The sequence below is a fragment of the Cannabis sativa genome, chromosome 1, assembly GCF_029168945.1.
Source record: "Cannabis sativa cultivar Pink pepper isolate KNU-18-1 chromosome 1, ASM2916894v1, whole genome shotgun sequence".
Taxonomy (NCBI): domain Eukaryota; kingdom Viridiplantae; phylum Streptophyta; class Magnoliopsida; order Rosales; family Cannabaceae; genus Cannabis; species Cannabis sativa.
Genome location: NC_083601.1, coordinates 50,024,524 through 50,042,583, shown reverse-complemented (window position 1 = coordinate 50,042,583; position 18,060 = coordinate 50,024,524). Strand labels below are relative to the sequence as shown.

The 18,060-nt window shown below is 32.1% G+C and overlaps 2 protein-coding genes and 1 long non-coding RNA gene across 4 annotated transcripts; 2 read left to right on the top strand and 1 right to left on the bottom strand.

Moving 5' to 3' along the window:
* Positions 1-3,240: 3,240 nt before the first annotated feature.
* On the bottom strand, positions 3,241-7,249 carry LOC115706468 (ATPase GET3B). Its single transcript, XM_030634124.2, has 11 exons — positions 6,968-7,249; positions 6,479-6,690; positions 6,304-6,366; positions 6,089-6,199; positions 5,173-5,247; positions 5,002-5,070; positions 4,862-4,927; positions 4,608-4,682; positions 4,427-4,525; positions 4,014-4,148; positions 3,241-3,552 (listed from the first exon to the last, which is right to left on the bottom strand). The coding sequence occupies exons 1-11, from the start codon at positions 7,152-7,154 to the stop codon at positions 3,415-3,417; spliced, it is 1,230 nt and encodes a 409-aa protein (XP_030489984.1). The 5' UTR covers positions 7,155-7,249; the 3' UTR covers positions 3,241-3,414.
* Positions 7,250-8,725: 1,476 nt separating this feature from the next.
* LOC115695815 (uncharacterized) lies at positions 8,726-11,218 on the top strand. 2 transcript variants are annotated; one of them, XR_009685722.1, is made up of 6 exons: positions 8,726-8,913; positions 9,294-9,620; positions 9,704-9,793; positions 10,221-10,360; positions 10,609-10,651; positions 10,735-11,218. It is a non-coding gene; the product is annotated as an uncharacterized LOC115695815 (long non-coding RNA). The 2 variants fall into 2 exon arrangements; XR_009685721.1 differs by having other exon boundaries at positions 10,603-10,651.
* A 595-nt stretch (positions 11,219-11,813) lies between these two features.
* On the top strand, positions 11,814-14,273 carry LOC115708161 (uncharacterized). Its single transcript, XM_030636369.2, has 2 exons — positions 11,814-11,959; positions 13,603-14,273. Exons 1-2 carry the CDS (start codon positions 11,833-11,835, stop codon positions 14,112-14,114), a joined length of 639 nt encoding a protein of 212 aa, XP_030492229.2. The 5' UTR covers positions 11,814-11,832; the 3' UTR covers positions 14,115-14,273.
* The last annotated feature ends 3,787 nt before the right edge of the window (positions 14,274-18,060 follow it).

The following is an 18,060-nucleotide window of genomic DNA, read 5'->3' as shown; positions in this document are numbered from 1 at the left end:
GGACCTTGATTCCTTAAATCCAACAAGGAACAATGTGGAGACTTAAATTTTTTTAAACTTTATCCATAAGGGGCATATCCCCACAATGGGCGCCCAGTTGATTGTGTGAAGCTCCTGGGCACCAGGACACCAACTCAAGTTCATCGAGTAACACTTGTGCAAATTAGACGAAACTAAATTTGCGTGTGCACTTACCACTAAAAAGAAGATTAGACATTAAGAAGATGAATTCCAAGCATTTTCAACCTGATATGGGCGCCCAAGTTGACTTTTTTCCTAGCACATGTGCCCAAGTTGACATTTGTCAGCCTGGGATGTTTTCAACTTGTTTTCTGAAAATATTTCTTGGGTATTTTCTTTATTTTCATCAAGTACGAAGATACAAATGCTTTCAGGGAACAAACAAATGTTTAGGGGCCAAACCACCTAATGGGCGTCTAGGTTGACTTTTCCCCCTCACATTGGGCGTCCAAGTTGACTTTTACCCTGACATTGGGTGCCCAAGTTCACTATTTCTCTGACACAAGCGGTTTCGTTACTCAAATGGCAATTCTGTCTCGGGCATAATTTTAGTTTTACTTCCAAACAGGAAGTGGGACTTGTGTTCAGATAAATTCATCATCAAGACAAGAGTTTGGCCTCAAGCATTGCCTAGTGACATCTATGGACGCCCATGTTGACTTTAACTCGGAGCGTGTGGTTTTGTTCATCCAAGCGCAACTTTATTTCGAACATTGTGCTATATTTCCATCACGAATAAGGTCTAGCATTCATGGAAAGTCAAATTATCACTTTGGTAAGTCACCCTATGCCCAAGTTGACATACCTGGGCCTAGGTAACCACCAATCATCACTTGGTGCGTACTCGAGCTTAATCACTAAGAGACAACAAATCACTTCACCAGAATCAAGAATTCAGCTTAGTTAAGCACTACCATCACCTTGGCATCTCCAAATAGGCTAAAGTCACGCTAAAAGGAGTTATAGGCATTTAGGTTGACTCTTAGAGTCAACTTGGTCGCCCATTGTTGAACACCTCTCAATGTTTCAGTCATATCTCACTCGTTACAACTCGGATTGACACGATTCCAAGTGCATTGTATAGATCTCTCTATGTATGTTTAATGGTCATATCAAAAGTTTGATGATTTCATACTAAAAATTAGCTTCCAAGTCAAAGTGCAATTTTTGGTATCGGAGCATCAGAAAACGATCCGATGGTCCAAATTTGATCTCTCAAAATCGACGATCACCATCCAAATTCAAGATGAGTAACCTCAACCCTTAGATCATGGCATGGCATCCATAAATGGTCTTTGATCTGCTGAGAAGTAATATTTCTGACATATTCTATATTTTGTAATATTTTATTTTTATGAGATCTCCATTCTTATAAATAGGATGCCCTTCTATTTCATTTTTTACATTCTATATTCACTCCACAAGTCAGAGTTTCTCTCTCTAAACTTAGTACTTTCTTTCTTTAGAAGCTTTGAGTTGATTCTAAGACTTTGTAAGTCTTTCTCAATAAGCATTTTAGTGATTAATAAAAGCTCAAGTAGACATAGCTCCATTGCTGGCTTGCACGGGGAGTGAACTACTATAAAATTGTGGTGTGATGTCTCACTTTTAGTTCTCTTTTTCTTGCTACTATCACTAATTAGACAGTACAAAGTTGGTCATTTTTCAGTGTCAACAGGAACAAAAACACAAGAATAGGAATGAGAATATGAATAGGAATATGAATAAAATTTAATGTGCATAAAAACATAAATAAATACCATTTTAGACTTTGTATTTTGTAAAAGTTAACTTATCGAACCCTTAGTTTTGTCAAATGACAATTCAAACCTGTACTTTTCGAAAAGGTACGTAATAATACTATGATACAAATTTTAGTCATTATTTTAATATAACTAAAATATAACCAACCTGCAAATAATTTACAGCACAAATAAGTACAAAAGTATAATCAACCTGGTCAAAACACGTCGAACTCAGACTATTGTAATGTTCCATTTTAAGCTCAGGGTAACATTATTTTCTATAAAAAAAATAAGGGTTTAAATTTTCATTCAACAAAACAGAAAGTCAAATCGGTAATTTTTGCTAAACACGAGGTCTAATATGGTCTTTACCTAAAAAAATAAATAAAAACCCAGAGCAAGTACCTAATTAGCCAAAACCCTTACCTCTAACTCTCTCTTTAGCTATAGTTTTAAAATGTGTTTGAGGTGTACACTTGGAGACGCTAAAAAATAGCCTCTAAGACAGCCTCAATCACTAGTCGTAAGCCTCCAACCATGGCCGACCTTGAGGTGAGATGAAGGAGGTGGCCGCCTTAAGCCCCCCACCGCTCAGGACTAGGGGTGGCAAAACGTGTCATCGTGTCGTGTTCGTGCCATATTTTATGTGACCCGCTTTTTATTTCATGTCAAGCGTGTCGACCCGTTTTTTAGCTCGTGTCTAATTATCTCAGCCCTAACCCGACCCTTAAAAAATCGTGTCATGTTCGTGTCGACCCACTGTGACCCGTTTTGCTATTATTGAAGCTAGAATTGTAGAGAAAATAATAGATTTAAGCTCCATTAGAAAACTTATATATATTTATGTATATATAGTTTGTTATATATATAATAAAAATTGAAAAAATTAAAATATTTTTAATTTCATGTTAAAGAAAATTACATTTAAAATTTTTTAACTTAACATTGAATCACTAAATATATATTTTTATATAATTATATTATTATTAATTTTTTATTTTATTATATTTAAGAAAATCGTGTCAAACGTGTCACATTCGTGTTAAGCGGGTCGTATCGTGTTTGACCCGTTTTTATTTCGTGTCAAATCGTGTCGACCCGCGTCTAATTTTCTCAACCCTAACCCGTAAAATTCGTGTCGTGTTCGTATTCGTGTGCCGTGTCGAAACCCGTTTTGCCACCCCTACTCAGGACCCCATTTCAAAAAAAAATAATAAAACAAAATTAGTAAACCCTAGGGTTTTCTAAGTAAAGATCTATACTTCAAGCTGAGATGATTTATCTACTCATACAAGACAAGTTTGGTGCGTAAGGCACATTCTTGTATAAATTAGTTACAAGTCACTTTAGTCAAATTCTACAGAAACATAATTAGACAACATACTATTTGACTATTTGTGAAAACCAAGTTACATATGTAAAATTGCAATGAAGTAAACTGATATTTACCTAATCTAACAAAGAAACAAGAAAATGTTCAATCTATCTTGTTTTGTATTCATTCTCCTCTTTTTTCTTTTGATTATGGATTATTAACAATACATATTACCATTATAATTAAAACTTCCTGCAGATGAATAATGAATTTCTCCTCTTTAAAAAGAAAACGTTATATTGTTGATTGATAATTTAGTTTGTATGGAGATAATTATTTCCAAACAATATCGCCTAGGAATTTAAGAGCAGGAACACCTCTGATCTCTACATCAACTAGTGGTGCTTGGATCAATGTCAAATTGGTGAGCTCTGGATCACTCCTTATCATATCAAGAGCACGCATCTGATCCTGAAAATGGTTCAAAAAGAAAATAAAACAGTAATTGATTTTCAAGTATTTCCACCCTTAATTTCATCCTAGACTACGTTTGGAAAAGTGGGATAGGATTAGATCAATTGTTTTCATGTAATTTGTTGTGGAATTGGAAGGAGTAATTCAAACAAATCAATCCTAACAACCTAATTGATCTAAGCATGGGATAACTTAAGCTTAATGAAAATCTTAAGATAAATGTTATCCTATCCCTATCCGATCTCGATCTCTATATTTATCAACTCTTTCAGTCTTATATTTACTGGTCTAATCTACTTTTCAAAGGTACGCCCAATGTAATTATTACGCGAAACTAGAGCCCCAACCCCACCAAAATCTCTTTTGTTCCATCACAAGATCATTCTACTCATGGAAAAAATGCAGTAAAATAATACCCACGAAAGCAATTACAGACATAGAACATTATTAATCAATACCTTTCTTTTAATGGCACAGAACTTGCAATCTGAAGCAGATGGGGGAAGAATCTGATTAACAATCAACCTTTTCACAGGAACATCTTCCTTCATTAAAGAGGCATGCAACCTAGATGATTCACTAACTGCCATCACCTGTGGTTCAAATGCAGACAAACATATCATTCAAATTCAAAACTCTCAAGAGTAGCACGTAGCAAGCTTTTCGAGCATGATTTTTTCTGGTGAGCCTACGGGAGGAGAGAAGGAAAAGAATATAGAAACATTTTTAGGTCCTTGATTTTAACAGATAAAGTTATGTTTGTCGATGACAAATTATGTTCATTAGTTTCAGCGTATACTTCAGAAAAAGATGCTATATATATCAGCAAGCAAGCAAAATACACCATTTACCAAATATCTAAAGATTTTACCGTGGGAATTGTTACAATAACAAATTCGGTTGAATCAGTGTCCCGAAATAGCTCGCGCACTTTGATCATCCTCTCCCTTAATCGCTCCAGTTTGTCAGTCTGCACCATAGATAACCTCAGATAGTCGATAAACTCGTGTAAAAGAAAACATAACGGCAGCTAAGAACGGCAACTGGCTTACTGAATCCTGCTTGGGCTGTTCTTGGCCGAAAACAGATTTAATGGCTGAGGTGGCTGAAGATATTTTTTGTTTAAGCTGTAACAGACAATATAACAATAAAGGATAAAAGTTAGTGCAATTTCAAGATGTTCTTCTGCATTGGTAAAACAAGAGAACCTTTCTAAAAGGGCCAGAGCACAAACAATGAGAAAAAGGAAAAATATATAATAGTATGAAGAAAAATAAGAGAGAGGAAGAGAAGTAGACATTCAAACCTTCAATAGCTTGCCTATTGATCGGTCTAAGAAATCTGGCAAGGACAAAAGTCGCAATGTGTGACCCTGTTTAAGACAAGTCATCAAGTTAAAAATCTGAAAGTTCAAGCAACAAGGACAGTTCATGACTAAATACTTACCGTAGGCGCAGTATCAAAAACTATTCGAGTAAACATGCTGTATTCTGGTGAATCAAGAAATTGTATCACCTGGAAAGAGACTTGAACAATTAAGAAAGTGGGAAAACATACAAATTTATAAATATTTAAAGATGTGATAGTTGCAAGCGAAACTAGGGGAGATATTTCTACCTTTGAGATTGCAATAGCTTCATCCAGACCAGGAGGAGGTGTATCTAGCAGTTCCCCAAGTTTTAACTCTCCTAACTTCCTCAACAAAAAACACATAACAATTAAAAAGATTTCCCAATGGCAAGCAATTTACTTTCAATAAGTTTCCCTGGTATAATTAGTACAGAAAGGGAGTATACTGAGATTTACAAATATGAGGAAAATGAATTTCATATATGTTAATGGTCTCTACATAGAATCCTACCTATGGCAGGAGATATGATGATCCTATTTTCCATTAATGCTAAAATCTTTTTCTTTTCGTTTATAGAAATAAATATTATTCTCTACAAACATGGGTATTGTTTACATTTTAAAAAAAAAATAGAGCAAAAAATTGTTTTTTGTAAACATTTTTTTGTCAGTTTTTTATCACTTTCTCTCACATTATTTTCTCTCTAATCAATTTCACTCCCTTTGTTTTCTCTCACACATTTTCTCTCCTTATTTGTCACAATATCATATTTTATCTTATCAGTTGATCTCACATCACATTCTCTCACAAATTACTATACTCTCTCTTAACTTTTTCTCCTCCCAGTTTTTCTTCTTCTTACTTTTTCTATCTCTTCACTTTCCCTTTCCCATTACTTTCTCATTATAAATACATCTGTTAATTTATCTCTTCAGGAATTGTCTAAAAAAAATCAAAAAAATCATGTTTAGAAAGCATTAACCAAACACATCTTAGTTTCTTAACATCAACTAAAAATCATTTTCTATCCTTATCTCTCAAAATCACATCTTAAAAAGGAAAATAACAATGTCAAGCAGGCCAATGTTTTTAAGCATTTAGAAACTTAATGAGACGCAGCGAAAGTAGGACTTAATAGCTACAGCTCTCAAATGAGAAGCCAATATTTTATGTAAGCATTACCTGTTCTGCAATCATTCCAAGACCCATACCATCCATGAGATCTTTGACCCCAGTTCCACCATTATTCTGAGCCGCAGTCCGAAATTCTTCCCTAGCTTTCTCCGGGTTTATCTGCAACATAACTATCCACTTAAGTTACTAAGTACATAAAACTAAAAAATCATCAGAACAATGGAGATTATCATCATTTCTCACAAGAACCAAACTCCACATACCTCAAGTGCAAAAAGTGGAGAATCAGGTCCCTCAACTGGTACTAATGCTCCCCCAGTCAAATCCTAAAGTTAAAAATAACAGAGATACCAATTTTCCAAGTATAAAAATCAGTACATTCAATCAGTTGAAAGAACTATAAGTAGTAATTTCAACAAAATTAATGTTTAAACCTACCTGAGCAAAGGAATCACTCAAGGAATGAGCTGGATCAGTGGAAACCACTAGAGTAGGATGGCCACTGTTTGCAAATTTAACAGCAAGTGAAGCAGCACAACTTGTTTTTCCAACTCCTCCTTTCCCACCTAACATGTAGTACTTCCTTTTGGTCCCAGAAACCATCTCATCAAACTCAGAAACCGCTTCTGTAGGTGCAACCACTGCTCTCACTGATCAAAGAAATGGTCCACAAGAAATTCAATTCCTATCCTACTAAAAAGGTGTTCATCCATATATTTTTATGTTATATAATATGTTATCTCTACCAATCAATATCCTTTTATCTCTACCAATCTCAACCATTTTTGTCTCCTTAGTAATCTTCGAACATACCAAATGTGGAACTTTTAGAGAACCAATAAGAGAACCAAATTGAAAATTTAAAACTTAAAGAGCATCAAACTGAAATCTTAATAGAAACTTGAGCAGACCCATAAAAGAAATCACCTTGAAATGACTTTTTAAGAGGTTTCGTTGGCGTGGAGAGGGATATAAAATTGAAGGTTCTGGTTGGAGATATCGGAGTGAGGGTTTTGGGAGCATAAGAGAGTAAACCCACCATAGCCATAGAGGTTCTGCCAGTTAATTTGTTGAGGAGAGGAGAGAAGGTCGACGTAGCACAGGAAGTTGCCATGGTTTTCTGGTAAAGCTACCAAATGAAGCATAGCAAAACACGTAATGAACCCAATTTCATGTGAACATAGCATAGCTCAGAGATGAGGATTGGGCTTCACCCAAAGGGTCCGGCCCACAAAGTAATAACCACTTTGTGAAGATTCAACAAAAAAAACAATTGAAAATTTACACAAATTACTATTTTTCTTACAAAATTTACAATTTTCCGAATTATTTTTTAAATTTAGACAAATTTTACAATTTTACATTCAAATATATATATTTTACACTTTTAAAAACAATAATAGCAAAATCACATAAAAACAACATCCAAACAACATAAAATAATATATAAAATAATAAAAATACAACATTAAAATATAAAGTAAAAATATTTAAAATTCTATACAACTATATTTGTTTTTAGAGCAATTTACAGCAAAACCCCCTTATGTTTTAATATTTATACACATAACTCTTTTATTATTTTTTGTGGCAAAACCCTCTTATATTTTAATTTTTATACACTTAACCTGCTTTTTGTTCGCAAAATCTCCTTATGTTTTTTTTTTTTTTGCAAATTTAACATGTCAGTTAAATATTACTATTAAATATCAACTGAATGATCACTGTATACACCTATGTATATGTAACAGTAAAACCTCAAAGTCAATACAATAGTAACGTTAGTATTTAACGATAATATTTAACTAAACTTTAAATTTGCAAAAAAAAAAAAGGGATTTTGCCAAAAAAAAAAATAAAAAAAATAAGTGTATAAAAATTAAAATATAAAAAAAATAAGTGCATAAAAATAAGGGGATCGTATTCTATTGTATTGTATTATATTGAATTGTATTTTATGCAATATTTTTATGTCTATTCTATATAAAGTGTGCCTATATAACTGAAATTCTTGGTTTATGAGAAATTCATGGGTGACTTTTTATTTTTATTTAATAAAATAATAAAATATTATTTTGTATATAATAAAATAAATTCCATTAATATTTGAACTGATATTTAAACTGAATATTTAAATATTCGAGAATCACAACCCATTTAAAAAACTTATCGGTCCCTCTTAGAATATTTGAACACACTTATAAAAATACATTCTACAAACCCATATATCCCAACAGCCGGAGTCACAAACCCATATATCCCATTCTCAATTGTATACATTATATAAAGCAGATAAATTTTGATTGCAATAAAAATTTACGAAAGATCTTGGAAGAAAAAAATTTGACTATAAAGTGAAAAAGAGATTTAGTATCATGATTATTAATAATTCTGAATTTATAACAATGTAAAATTATGTAAGGAAAAAACCATTACATAATTCCTTTCGAAAAAAAATATGGGAAAAGTTTATGGTTTTATTTATATATATATTGGGAAAAGTTTCCACAAATTTATATCTATTCTATATAAAGTGTGGCTATATAACAGAATTTTTGGTTTTTGAAAAATTCTTAGTGATTTTTTCTTTTTTTAAGTTTTTTATTCAAAAATAATTCTTAATTTAATATTGAAGATTTACAAATATTTCTTATATTGTGATAAACATAAAATATACTAAAATTAAAATATACTAAAACGATTGAAGATTTACAATTCTATTTTTAAAGCCAATTTTTTTTTCCTTCTCTGTGATTGAGAACAACGAAGAGAGGCACCACAATCAAACTCCAAAACTAAGTCACCTTCTTCCTTCTCTCCCAAGACACCTAGCTCCGACGTCTACCAGGCCCCTGCCTCTCTTCACCTTCAAGGTACTATTTTATTATATCATGAATCTCATAAGTCCATTCTTATGATTCTTATTAGGGTTAGGGTTTGATACTGGTTGATTTGAAGGCAACCCTAGGCCTCTTTTTCCTTTCTCATTCTCTTTCTTACTTGCATTCCAAAAATAGTATATACATTAAGCCTCTTCTTTCTTTTTCATTCTCTTTCTTACTTGCGATTGAGTGAAATATTAGATGGATGAAAAATAAATCTCTTCATTTTATAAATAATAATTTATAAGAAAATATATATGTATATTTTTCATACGCCTGAGTAAGCCTTTTCTTCTTTTCTCTTTCCATTTCTTACTTGTGATTGAGTAATAATCATTTTTATTCTCTAATATTATTATTTTTTTTGGTAGAGGAAGATGGACCAGTCGAGTTACAAGAAACGGCGAGACTATAAGGGATTGAGGGAGTGAGAAGTAAGATCGAGATAGTGATCGGGATCGAGAGCAAGAATAAGAGCAAGGTCGTGAGAGAGACCCAAAAAGAGATTGTTTAAATCAGAGCAAGCGAGAACGAGAGCGTGATCGTGACAGAGACCGAGAAAGAGATCGTTTAAATCAAAATAAGAGGAGAATAGGGGATAGGATGACGCACGTGAACAAAAATAAAGGTATGTTCTGTGATCGTGTCTAGACAATGAATTTTTTTGGGAAGAATACTGGAGATTACGAGAAATAAAGGTATGTTCTGTGGAGAATTTATGTTTCTTTGTTGCACGCTACATGTAATCCTCAAAGCATTTCATAAACTCATACTTCTACAGGTCCTCCGTAGACTGAGTCATCCCAATATCATGAAATTGAACGAGGTTATTCAAGAAAACGATAAAGTGTTCCTAATTTTTGAGTACATGGTGAGGAAGCATTTTCTTTGAGTTTAAACTTTTGATTCATCTTTTATTTATTTGTTTACACATCTGTTTCATGGCATTTTTTTCACTTTTAATGGTGATTTTTACTCTTATGTTTCCATATAATAAAGGACAAACAACTTTTTTCCCGTCTTGAAGGGAAATATGCAAATAAGAGTCCTGTTCTAGACACTTCCACACTAATCAATTATTATATTATAAAATGTTTTTATTTTCATTTTCAGCAGCATTATTAGTCTTGGCATTGATGTAGTTTAGCATGCTATGCTGTATGTGGTCTGGTGTTATCATCCTTTAAAGTGTTAGGTGATACTCCATTGTGTAGCCGCCAATTGATTGTGACTCTACTCTCTTTTCTATAAATGTGTTAAGACTATCTAATTACCATTTACTTCTATGGAGTCCTTAGATACAATTGCCTTAAGAATGCAAACAACTACCTTTGAAAAATTCAAAGGACTGTGGAAGACGCTTACAGAGGGAACTTGGAGTGATGCATTTGATGGACTTGGAATGTCCCTGTTACTGACTTGGAACCCTATTTTTCAGGTGTGTTGTTTCTAGCATTCTTCAAGCTTAGAAGATAAGAATTCAATAGATTATTTAATTCAACTTTTAAAGTTTTAGTATTTTCATGTGTTATCTATAACTTAACACTATTTAATCAAAGAGAAATTAGGTTGAGATTGTATATTGATTCATAAATTATCTTCAATATACAGTTTTCTATCATCTAAAACAAAGATATATATCCTGAAGCTCTTCTCGAATTTTTCAAACATTTGTGTTAGGTGCAGTCTTTAAGAGTGTTGCTACCTTTCTCACATATCCTGCAATCAGGTGCATTAGTGTTCTCTCAAATTGTGATAGTTATTACTCATAAACATGATTATGGATGTAATTAAAATGTCTACTAGCTATAGGTGTAAGGTGATGATACAAGCTGGAGATCCAAATGACGACGATGGTGGTGGTTCGCAAGTAATTTATCATAATCCACATGACTGGTGCATTAGTGTGTAATTATATTTTGTGCTTTCATTCTTGAGTCTTGTTGTTCCTTTGTGTTGAGATGGTATTTTGTTGAGCAAAGTTCAGTCAATTGGAGAAAAAGAAACTCTCATTCATGTACAAGCAATTCAGCTGTTTTGTATCTCGAAGATCCTGTTAAATTTACTACTTTTTTCACCTAAACAAAAGTATTGATCACCTACTCTTTTAAGGTAATGATTGTTCTTTAGGGATTCATATAATTGAATCTTTTTTTCTTCACTACCTTTTTTAATAACTAAAAAAATGTTTATTTAACTTTTAATCTGTAAATCTTTAATATAGCATTGCTTGAAATTTGTGTGCATGTTTCAGGAAGAATATTGTTGGTCAGTATTATGGCCACACCTCCTTCACTCTTCCTAAGCTCTTTTGAGTCAGAAACCCAAGAAGAAAAATGGAGAAAAAATTATCAGTGAAAAATAAACTAGCCATGCGTATTTCACTCTTCACCAATTTCTCTAAATCTTTTCTATAATTACTGCCAAATTCTTAAGAAATTTCCAAGTTGGTGTATTTCACTCTTCACCAATTTCTCTAAATAATAAATTAAATTATATGATTATTTATTGAATTATTCTCAATTATATTATAAACATCTAACATAAAATTAAGTATACGTGTCTTGCACGTAGCTTTCTCCTAGTAAAACTATATGTGGTATTAACTTTTATAGACAACTAAATATATAATATTTTAGTATAAATTAAAGTTTAACATAGTATTATATAAAAATATAATATATAATCCAATTCAATATAATACAATACAATACGACCTAATACGGCATTCCAAACGAGCCCTAAGTGTATAAAAATTAAAACATAGCTATTTCGCCGCAAATTAATCTGTTTTTATGGATTTATGAAGCACTCCCATTCAAAAATCTACTACACCATTCTAAACCAAAACGACATGTCGTCAGTGTTGGAAATAAACACGTGTTGTACATTTACAAGGTTTTAATTTGTATGACAGAAGCAGCGTACTTTATTCTTAACGGCAGCCCCAAATCGGCCATGGCGATTCGTGCTTTGCAGAGAGGAATAGGTCTATTCTTACGCTCTAACTATTCGCTTACGCCCCATTTTCGTAAAGGTTAGCTTCTTATGCTTTCTTCCTTGTGGGTTGGAAATGTTTCTGTTTGTTTGTTTTTTCTAATAGTTGTTCTAATGCTAGATTAAGAATTTTGTGCCTGATAAATTTTCCTTTTCTGGCATCGCCCTTTGAAATGCGTGTCCTTATTATTATATCCGGATCATATGTATATGGACGACATGAAATAGTATAGAACGTGAAGAAAACCCCTAAAAAATTAATTCTTTTTAATGATAATGAGACCTTTATCTCCCTCATAGAAACACAAGTAAAGTTTTGTGGCGTTTTTGTTTATGTTTGTGGATGATTGTTTTGGTACAGCATTTTCATTGAACAGCTATGTGGAGATTCTGTGGTTTTTTTCACTTTAAACTTAGATTGTTCAGCTCTCATGGATTATATCCCAAGTGAGAGTTGAGATTTAATGCTGACTTTGATTTTGATTCTAACTGAATTGTTGCCCTAGGCAGGTTGTAAAGTTGTTTCTCATTAATAATTTAGTTCAAGTTAATTCAATATTTAAGATAAAGTGAAGAAATGGTTCAATAATACTATAATCATAGGATTCTGATAGGTTCAGGTTCAGCTAGGAACAACTAAATCAGTGAGTGTTCTTAGTGTTAGTGGCTTGGCTATCTCGAATTAGCGTTCGTGCTATCTATGCTTTATTGACTGACTTGGGGACTAGGATTTTGGCTTGAGTAATAAAGAAGTGGAATTTCAGATATTGGTTGAGTTTATTAGAGCCCTATCAATTCTATTCATATTCATTGTTGAAACTTGTAGGACACTTTGGCTTCCCAGATGGAACTTGTAGGACACTTTGGCTATGCCTAGATGAAACTTGTAGGACACTTTGGCTGCCCAGATGAAACTTGTAGGACCCTTTGGCTATGCCTAGATGAAACTTGTAGGACACTTTGGCTGCCCAGATGAAACTTGTAGGACACTTTGGCTATGCCTAGATGAAACTTGTTTGTTAGGCCTTGATATTAGTCTCAAATATGATTGATTAGGATTATAGATGCTGAGTTTTCAAATTCTTTAGTGTTGAATCGAAATGTTTCTACGTGAGCTATCCTAATAGTCCTAAGGGATTAGCTTAAAACAGTAGGGATGGGAGAGTCTAAATAGGGGGCTGATTAATCCTAAAAGATCAGGAATTGATTTTTATTGTTAAAGAGTAAAATTCACTCAGGGAGATATCCAAGTGACTCAAAAAGCCTGGAAGAAGTGTAATCCTTTCTGTGATTTCAATGAGATTCCTATTTTCTAATTCTTTCAATATTGGAACGGAACAATAGTGTATCAAAGTGTATCATTGTTGTTGTAGGACATAAATTTTCCAAGCATATTTTCATTTTACACTAGTGGATAACTGGTTATCAACACCATTATGGAGGAAACTATTGACCCGTTGCTTTAAAATTTGACATCTTTTCATATTTCAAAGGTGGTTCTATAGACTAATTCACCCTTGACTGCCATTATTTTCTTTAGACGGTCCTGCTCATCAGTTTTATGCATAATGACATTGTTGATCAAGCTTTGCTTTAACTTAGTTAAAATTAAAGAAACTGTGCTTGATGCGGTTTTCATCAGTTTTTTTAGTTCCATTTAAATGAGTAATTTATTGCTTGCAGATCCATCTTGTCAATTTGTTCCTCATTTAACTTCCTTCTATCAATATGGATATAATAAAAGAGGAATTCAGACCCAAAACGAGCCAATCAAACCTGCTAGTGAAGATTTGGTAGCCCAGGATTCTATGAATGTGAAGCCCTGCGATTTGGGAAGTGCTCCTTCCCTAATAGAAAGTAGCAGTTCTAGCTCTTCAGTAAAATATTCAGCAGTATCTAACTTGAAAACATCAGCTAGGCATGACCTCGCCATGATATTCACTTGCAAGGTCTGCGAAACAAGGTCGGTCAAGACATTTTGCCGGGATTCATACGAGAAAGGCGTGGTGGTGGCACGCTGTGGCGGATGTGATAATCTCCACCTGATTGCTGATCATCTTGGGTGGTTTGGAGAACCGGGAAAGGTTGAGGACTTTCTCGCTGCTCGCGGGGAGGAAGTTAGAAAGGGAAGTGTTGATACATTGAGTTTGACTCTAGATGATTTAGCTGGCAAGAAATCTTGTAAAGCTGACTGACTAGTGTAGTCATTATTTAGAACAATATTTAAAGAAATTTTATATATACACAGAAAAGTTATTTCTGAAAGGAGGATTTGCTGCAAGTTATTTGTTAAACTGAATTATGTTTAATATGATTTATGAAATATTACATAAATTAAAGTTAATTTGCACTAATCTGGTGTTGTCACTTGTACTCAATACAGCCAACATCTTCACTAAAAGGGTAACATTTTTTGCATAGGCATTAAAATGCAACAAATTAAATTACACGGTCACTAATGCTGCAAATGTTTCTTGGTTTTTTTTTCATAGTTAATAATATGGTTTAATAAGTTTAGGTGATTAAGGTTATGTAAGAGTTCAGTAGGATGGATGGAGAGGTTAGAGAGGATAGGGAATAAGAGGGATGGAGATGATTGTTAGTCTCCTTTTTATTATTTGGTATAGGTGTGAGGTGAGAATAATAGAGAAAAAATTGATTAGTAAAATTATAAAATTGTTTTTTCAAAAATAAAATTTTATTATTTTTTTAAGGGTAGTTATTGTATTTTGTAAAATATATTTTGTCTTTTTTTACTATCCTTTTAAATTTGAAGTGATTAAATTTTGAAAGTTTGGAGGGAGAATGTCTCTTTCTATCTCTCTTCTCCCTCTTGCCAAACACTTTTATTTTTATATTTTTTAATCATAAAAATAAAAATAAAATTTTACTTTTGAAAAATAAAAATGTGTTCGATAATTACTTTTATTTTTCAATTTTCAAAACAAAGAATAAAAGTGTGTTCTATAAATTTTATTTTTATTTTTATTTGTTGATTTATTTAAGTCAGGTCCGAGGCTGGGATCCGAGGCCGAGTCTGGGTTAGGGTTTGGGTCGGGGTCTAGGTCTGTGTTCCAAGGTTTAGGTTAGGTGAGAGTCTAAAATATTGATAAAAATAAATTATTTGTATATTAAGATGTTCACAAAAAATTAACAATAAATTAACATGAGTACAACATAAAAAGATTTTATTTTTTATAAATAAAATAAAAAAGTCCTAAAAATATTTAAAATTCTGTAAAATCGTATTTTTATAATTGTTATTATTTTTGTGTATTTGTGAAATAATCTCTAATATATATAAATTATTTTCTCATCATTAATCTCAATTTTTTAGCATGATCATTTCTTTGCTTTTATTGTAGATAACTTGAAAATACATACATATATCAAAGAAAATTAAAGATAAGAAATAAACTTTTTTTCTTAAAATAAAGATATATAACATTTGCTCTTCATTCTATTTTTGCACAATCTCAATAATTAACATATTAGATCCATCAATATTCCAAAAATTGAGGATCACCATAAGAAATAATTAGTTGTGATCCATATATCTTATATTTCAAAACTAATAATCTAAAAATAACTCTAATATCATATATAAAAATCTCTCTTCTTCATGTATAAACTAAATCAATCTTTCCAATACCAACTACAACATCAAGACCAAAGAATTTAAGAAGAAATAAAATAAGTATTTTATAAATATGACTAGCAAAAGGATCAACACTCTAGCCTTTTTGATCATGATGGTGCTACTCATTGGGGTATCTTTCCAAATAAGTGAATCTCTTTCTCAATGTGCTAAAGAGTGCATGCCTGTGTGCCTTAGAGAGCAAGTAACTATTTCTGCATGTGAAAAAGCTTGTGAGGATTATTGTAACAAAGTTACACCACAGCAAGGCTAAGGTTATCATACAATATTAAGAAAAAATATTATGTAAATGCATGTATTTAATTCTTTACAAATAGATGTAATATCCAAACAAGTATATGTTAAATTCTTCCTTATAATAGAACTGTAATAATTTTGTTTAGATGAAGCATATTTCATCAATATATAAATATTTTTTTTTTCTAATTATATCATATTGTTACATAGTATGTCAAAATATTACTCTGCTTTAAGGCAACATCTTAATATAGTTCCTCAAGTTTCTTGTCATTCTACAACTATGCTACTATTAAAATAAACACAACACAAAATTCAAACTTCATACAAATGAGAAAATGTGACTAAACCAACTATATATACATTTATTATTGGGCTCTATTTTTCCTTTATCTTCTTTTATTTTTCTTTTTTATTTAATTGTTATTAGTTGATTATATATTTTATATGATAGTGAATTTTTGTGATTAGTTTTCTCATTTTATATACCTCAATTAATTCAATATAAAATCAAAATGACAGAGAGGTCTTTAATTTAATATTTCTACATTTTTAAATATTAAACTAAAATTTGATTATTATGTTATTACATTTTTAATCAATTACTATTTCAGATAAAGATGTGAGATAAAACATATGATCCTTTTTTTAGAATATACATTCATTAATTAGAAATTTTCATTTATTTATTGGTTTCGAAATGGGAAGGATGTTTTTTCAATTAAGCTTGGAAATTTAAAGTTGAAAAACCGTGTTTTTGCAAATGTCAGTTGTATATAAGAAAATATAAAAACTGTACGCGTTTGCAGCAGCAGAAAGTAATTCTGCTACAACAAAACTGAACAGGCAGAATATAAAATATTTGCAGAAAAATAAATAACTTGACACAAGAGATTTATACGTGGTATCAGTGTTCTCCCGAACACTCCTAGTCCACGGGGCCACGCCCAGAGAATGAAATCAATTAATAAAGTATCAAAATTACAAAGACAATTGACTTAAACAAGTTTAGACTCCCTCTAAAGAATTACCGCAATCCTTTGTAATCCACTTTATGAATCTGACTTCTTGAAACACCTTCAAGCCCGAACTCCCTTCGTCTTTGAAGTGTGAGTGCTTACTTCCTCCCGAAGTAAGGCTTCAACAAGTCTTCTCCCGAAGACCAAGTGCTTACTTCCTCCCGAAGTAAGGCTTCAACAAGTCTTCTCCTGAAGACCAAGTGCTTACTTCCTCCTGAAGTAAGGCTTTATCAAGTCTTCTCCCGAAGACCAATCTCTTGTTCAGTCAAGTAGTTCTTCACAACTTCTAGGATAGAGTAAGAACAGAAATAGAACAACTAGAACCTAGATGAACAACTAGGCTCTCACAAAACAAAGAAAGACTCTCTTCTCTCACAAGATAAATGTAGAAAATGAATAATGGAAGAGGTAATTCGAATGGTTGCTCTCTAGGCTCTATTTATAGATCATAGAAACCAAAGAGGCAACCACAAGTTCGAATTAGCAGCTGTACAAAAACTTTCCAAAAGAAACACGATCTGCTACATCAGATTCGGATGCTGACGCCAGATACGCAGAAACGGGAAACTTACTAAAATCGGGTCCGATCTTCTTTCAATGCTAGATTCCTGCCAAAAACAGATTAGATATTCTGATTGTATCAAGATACAATCGAAATCAATAAGGAAAAGGCAATAATCAAGGTTTCCCTAAAAAAGATAACTTTCCAAAAGAGAATTCCTTCTCTTTTGAGAAGTTTTCAACAAAGGAAAGTTCAGCTGAAAGTGCAACTTTCCAAACAAGGAAAAGGGCAACTACAATTCGAATTTATAAGGTAACAAATCGAATATGAATGCACAACAATCTTACCATAAATGGAAAAATTATTTTGTCAACTAACTTGCCAAAAAAAGACTTTACAAAAGTTTTGTTTTATTATTGGCCATTAGATCAAATATAATGGTTCAATATATTTAAAACAAATATTTATAGTTAAATTTAGTAAATGTATAATACGATAATTGTTTCATATATATATGCATATGGGTGCACTTTTAATGGGTACTACCCATGAATGGGTAAAATTAAAAAAAATTTGAGTTTTTATGCTTAATTTTTCTCTCTAATTAAAAAAATCTCCTATTTTTATATCATATGGGCTGAGATTGTTCCATCGGTAAAAAAAAAAAATTAAAAAGTTTTTTAACAAGAAAAATAAGAAAAGAAAAGGTTAAGTTTGAGTTAAAT

Bases quoted from the DNA above. Each gene is read 5' to 3' on its own strand.
- LOC115706468 (XM_030634124.2), bottom strand. From the start codon at position 7,154: ATGGCAACTTCCTGTGCTACGTCGACCTTCTCTCCTCTCCTCAACAAA. The intron at 5,248-6,088 runs GTAATGCTTACA...TTGTTGAGGAAG, and splicing joins TTGGAATGATTGCAGAACAG to TTAGGAGAGTTAAAACTTGG. The intron at 3,553-4,013 runs GTATTGATTAAT...AACCATTTTCAG, and splicing joins TCTGTGCCATTAAAAGAAAG to GATCAGATGCGTGCTCTTGA.
- LOC115708161 (XM_030636369.2), top strand. From the start codon at position 11,833: ATGACAGAAGCAGCGTACTTTATTCTTAACGGCAGCCCCAAATCGGCC. The intron at 11,960-13,602 runs GTTAGCTTCTTA...TATTGCTTGCAG, and splicing joins TACGCCCCATTTTCGTAAAG to ATCCATCTTGTCAATTTGTT.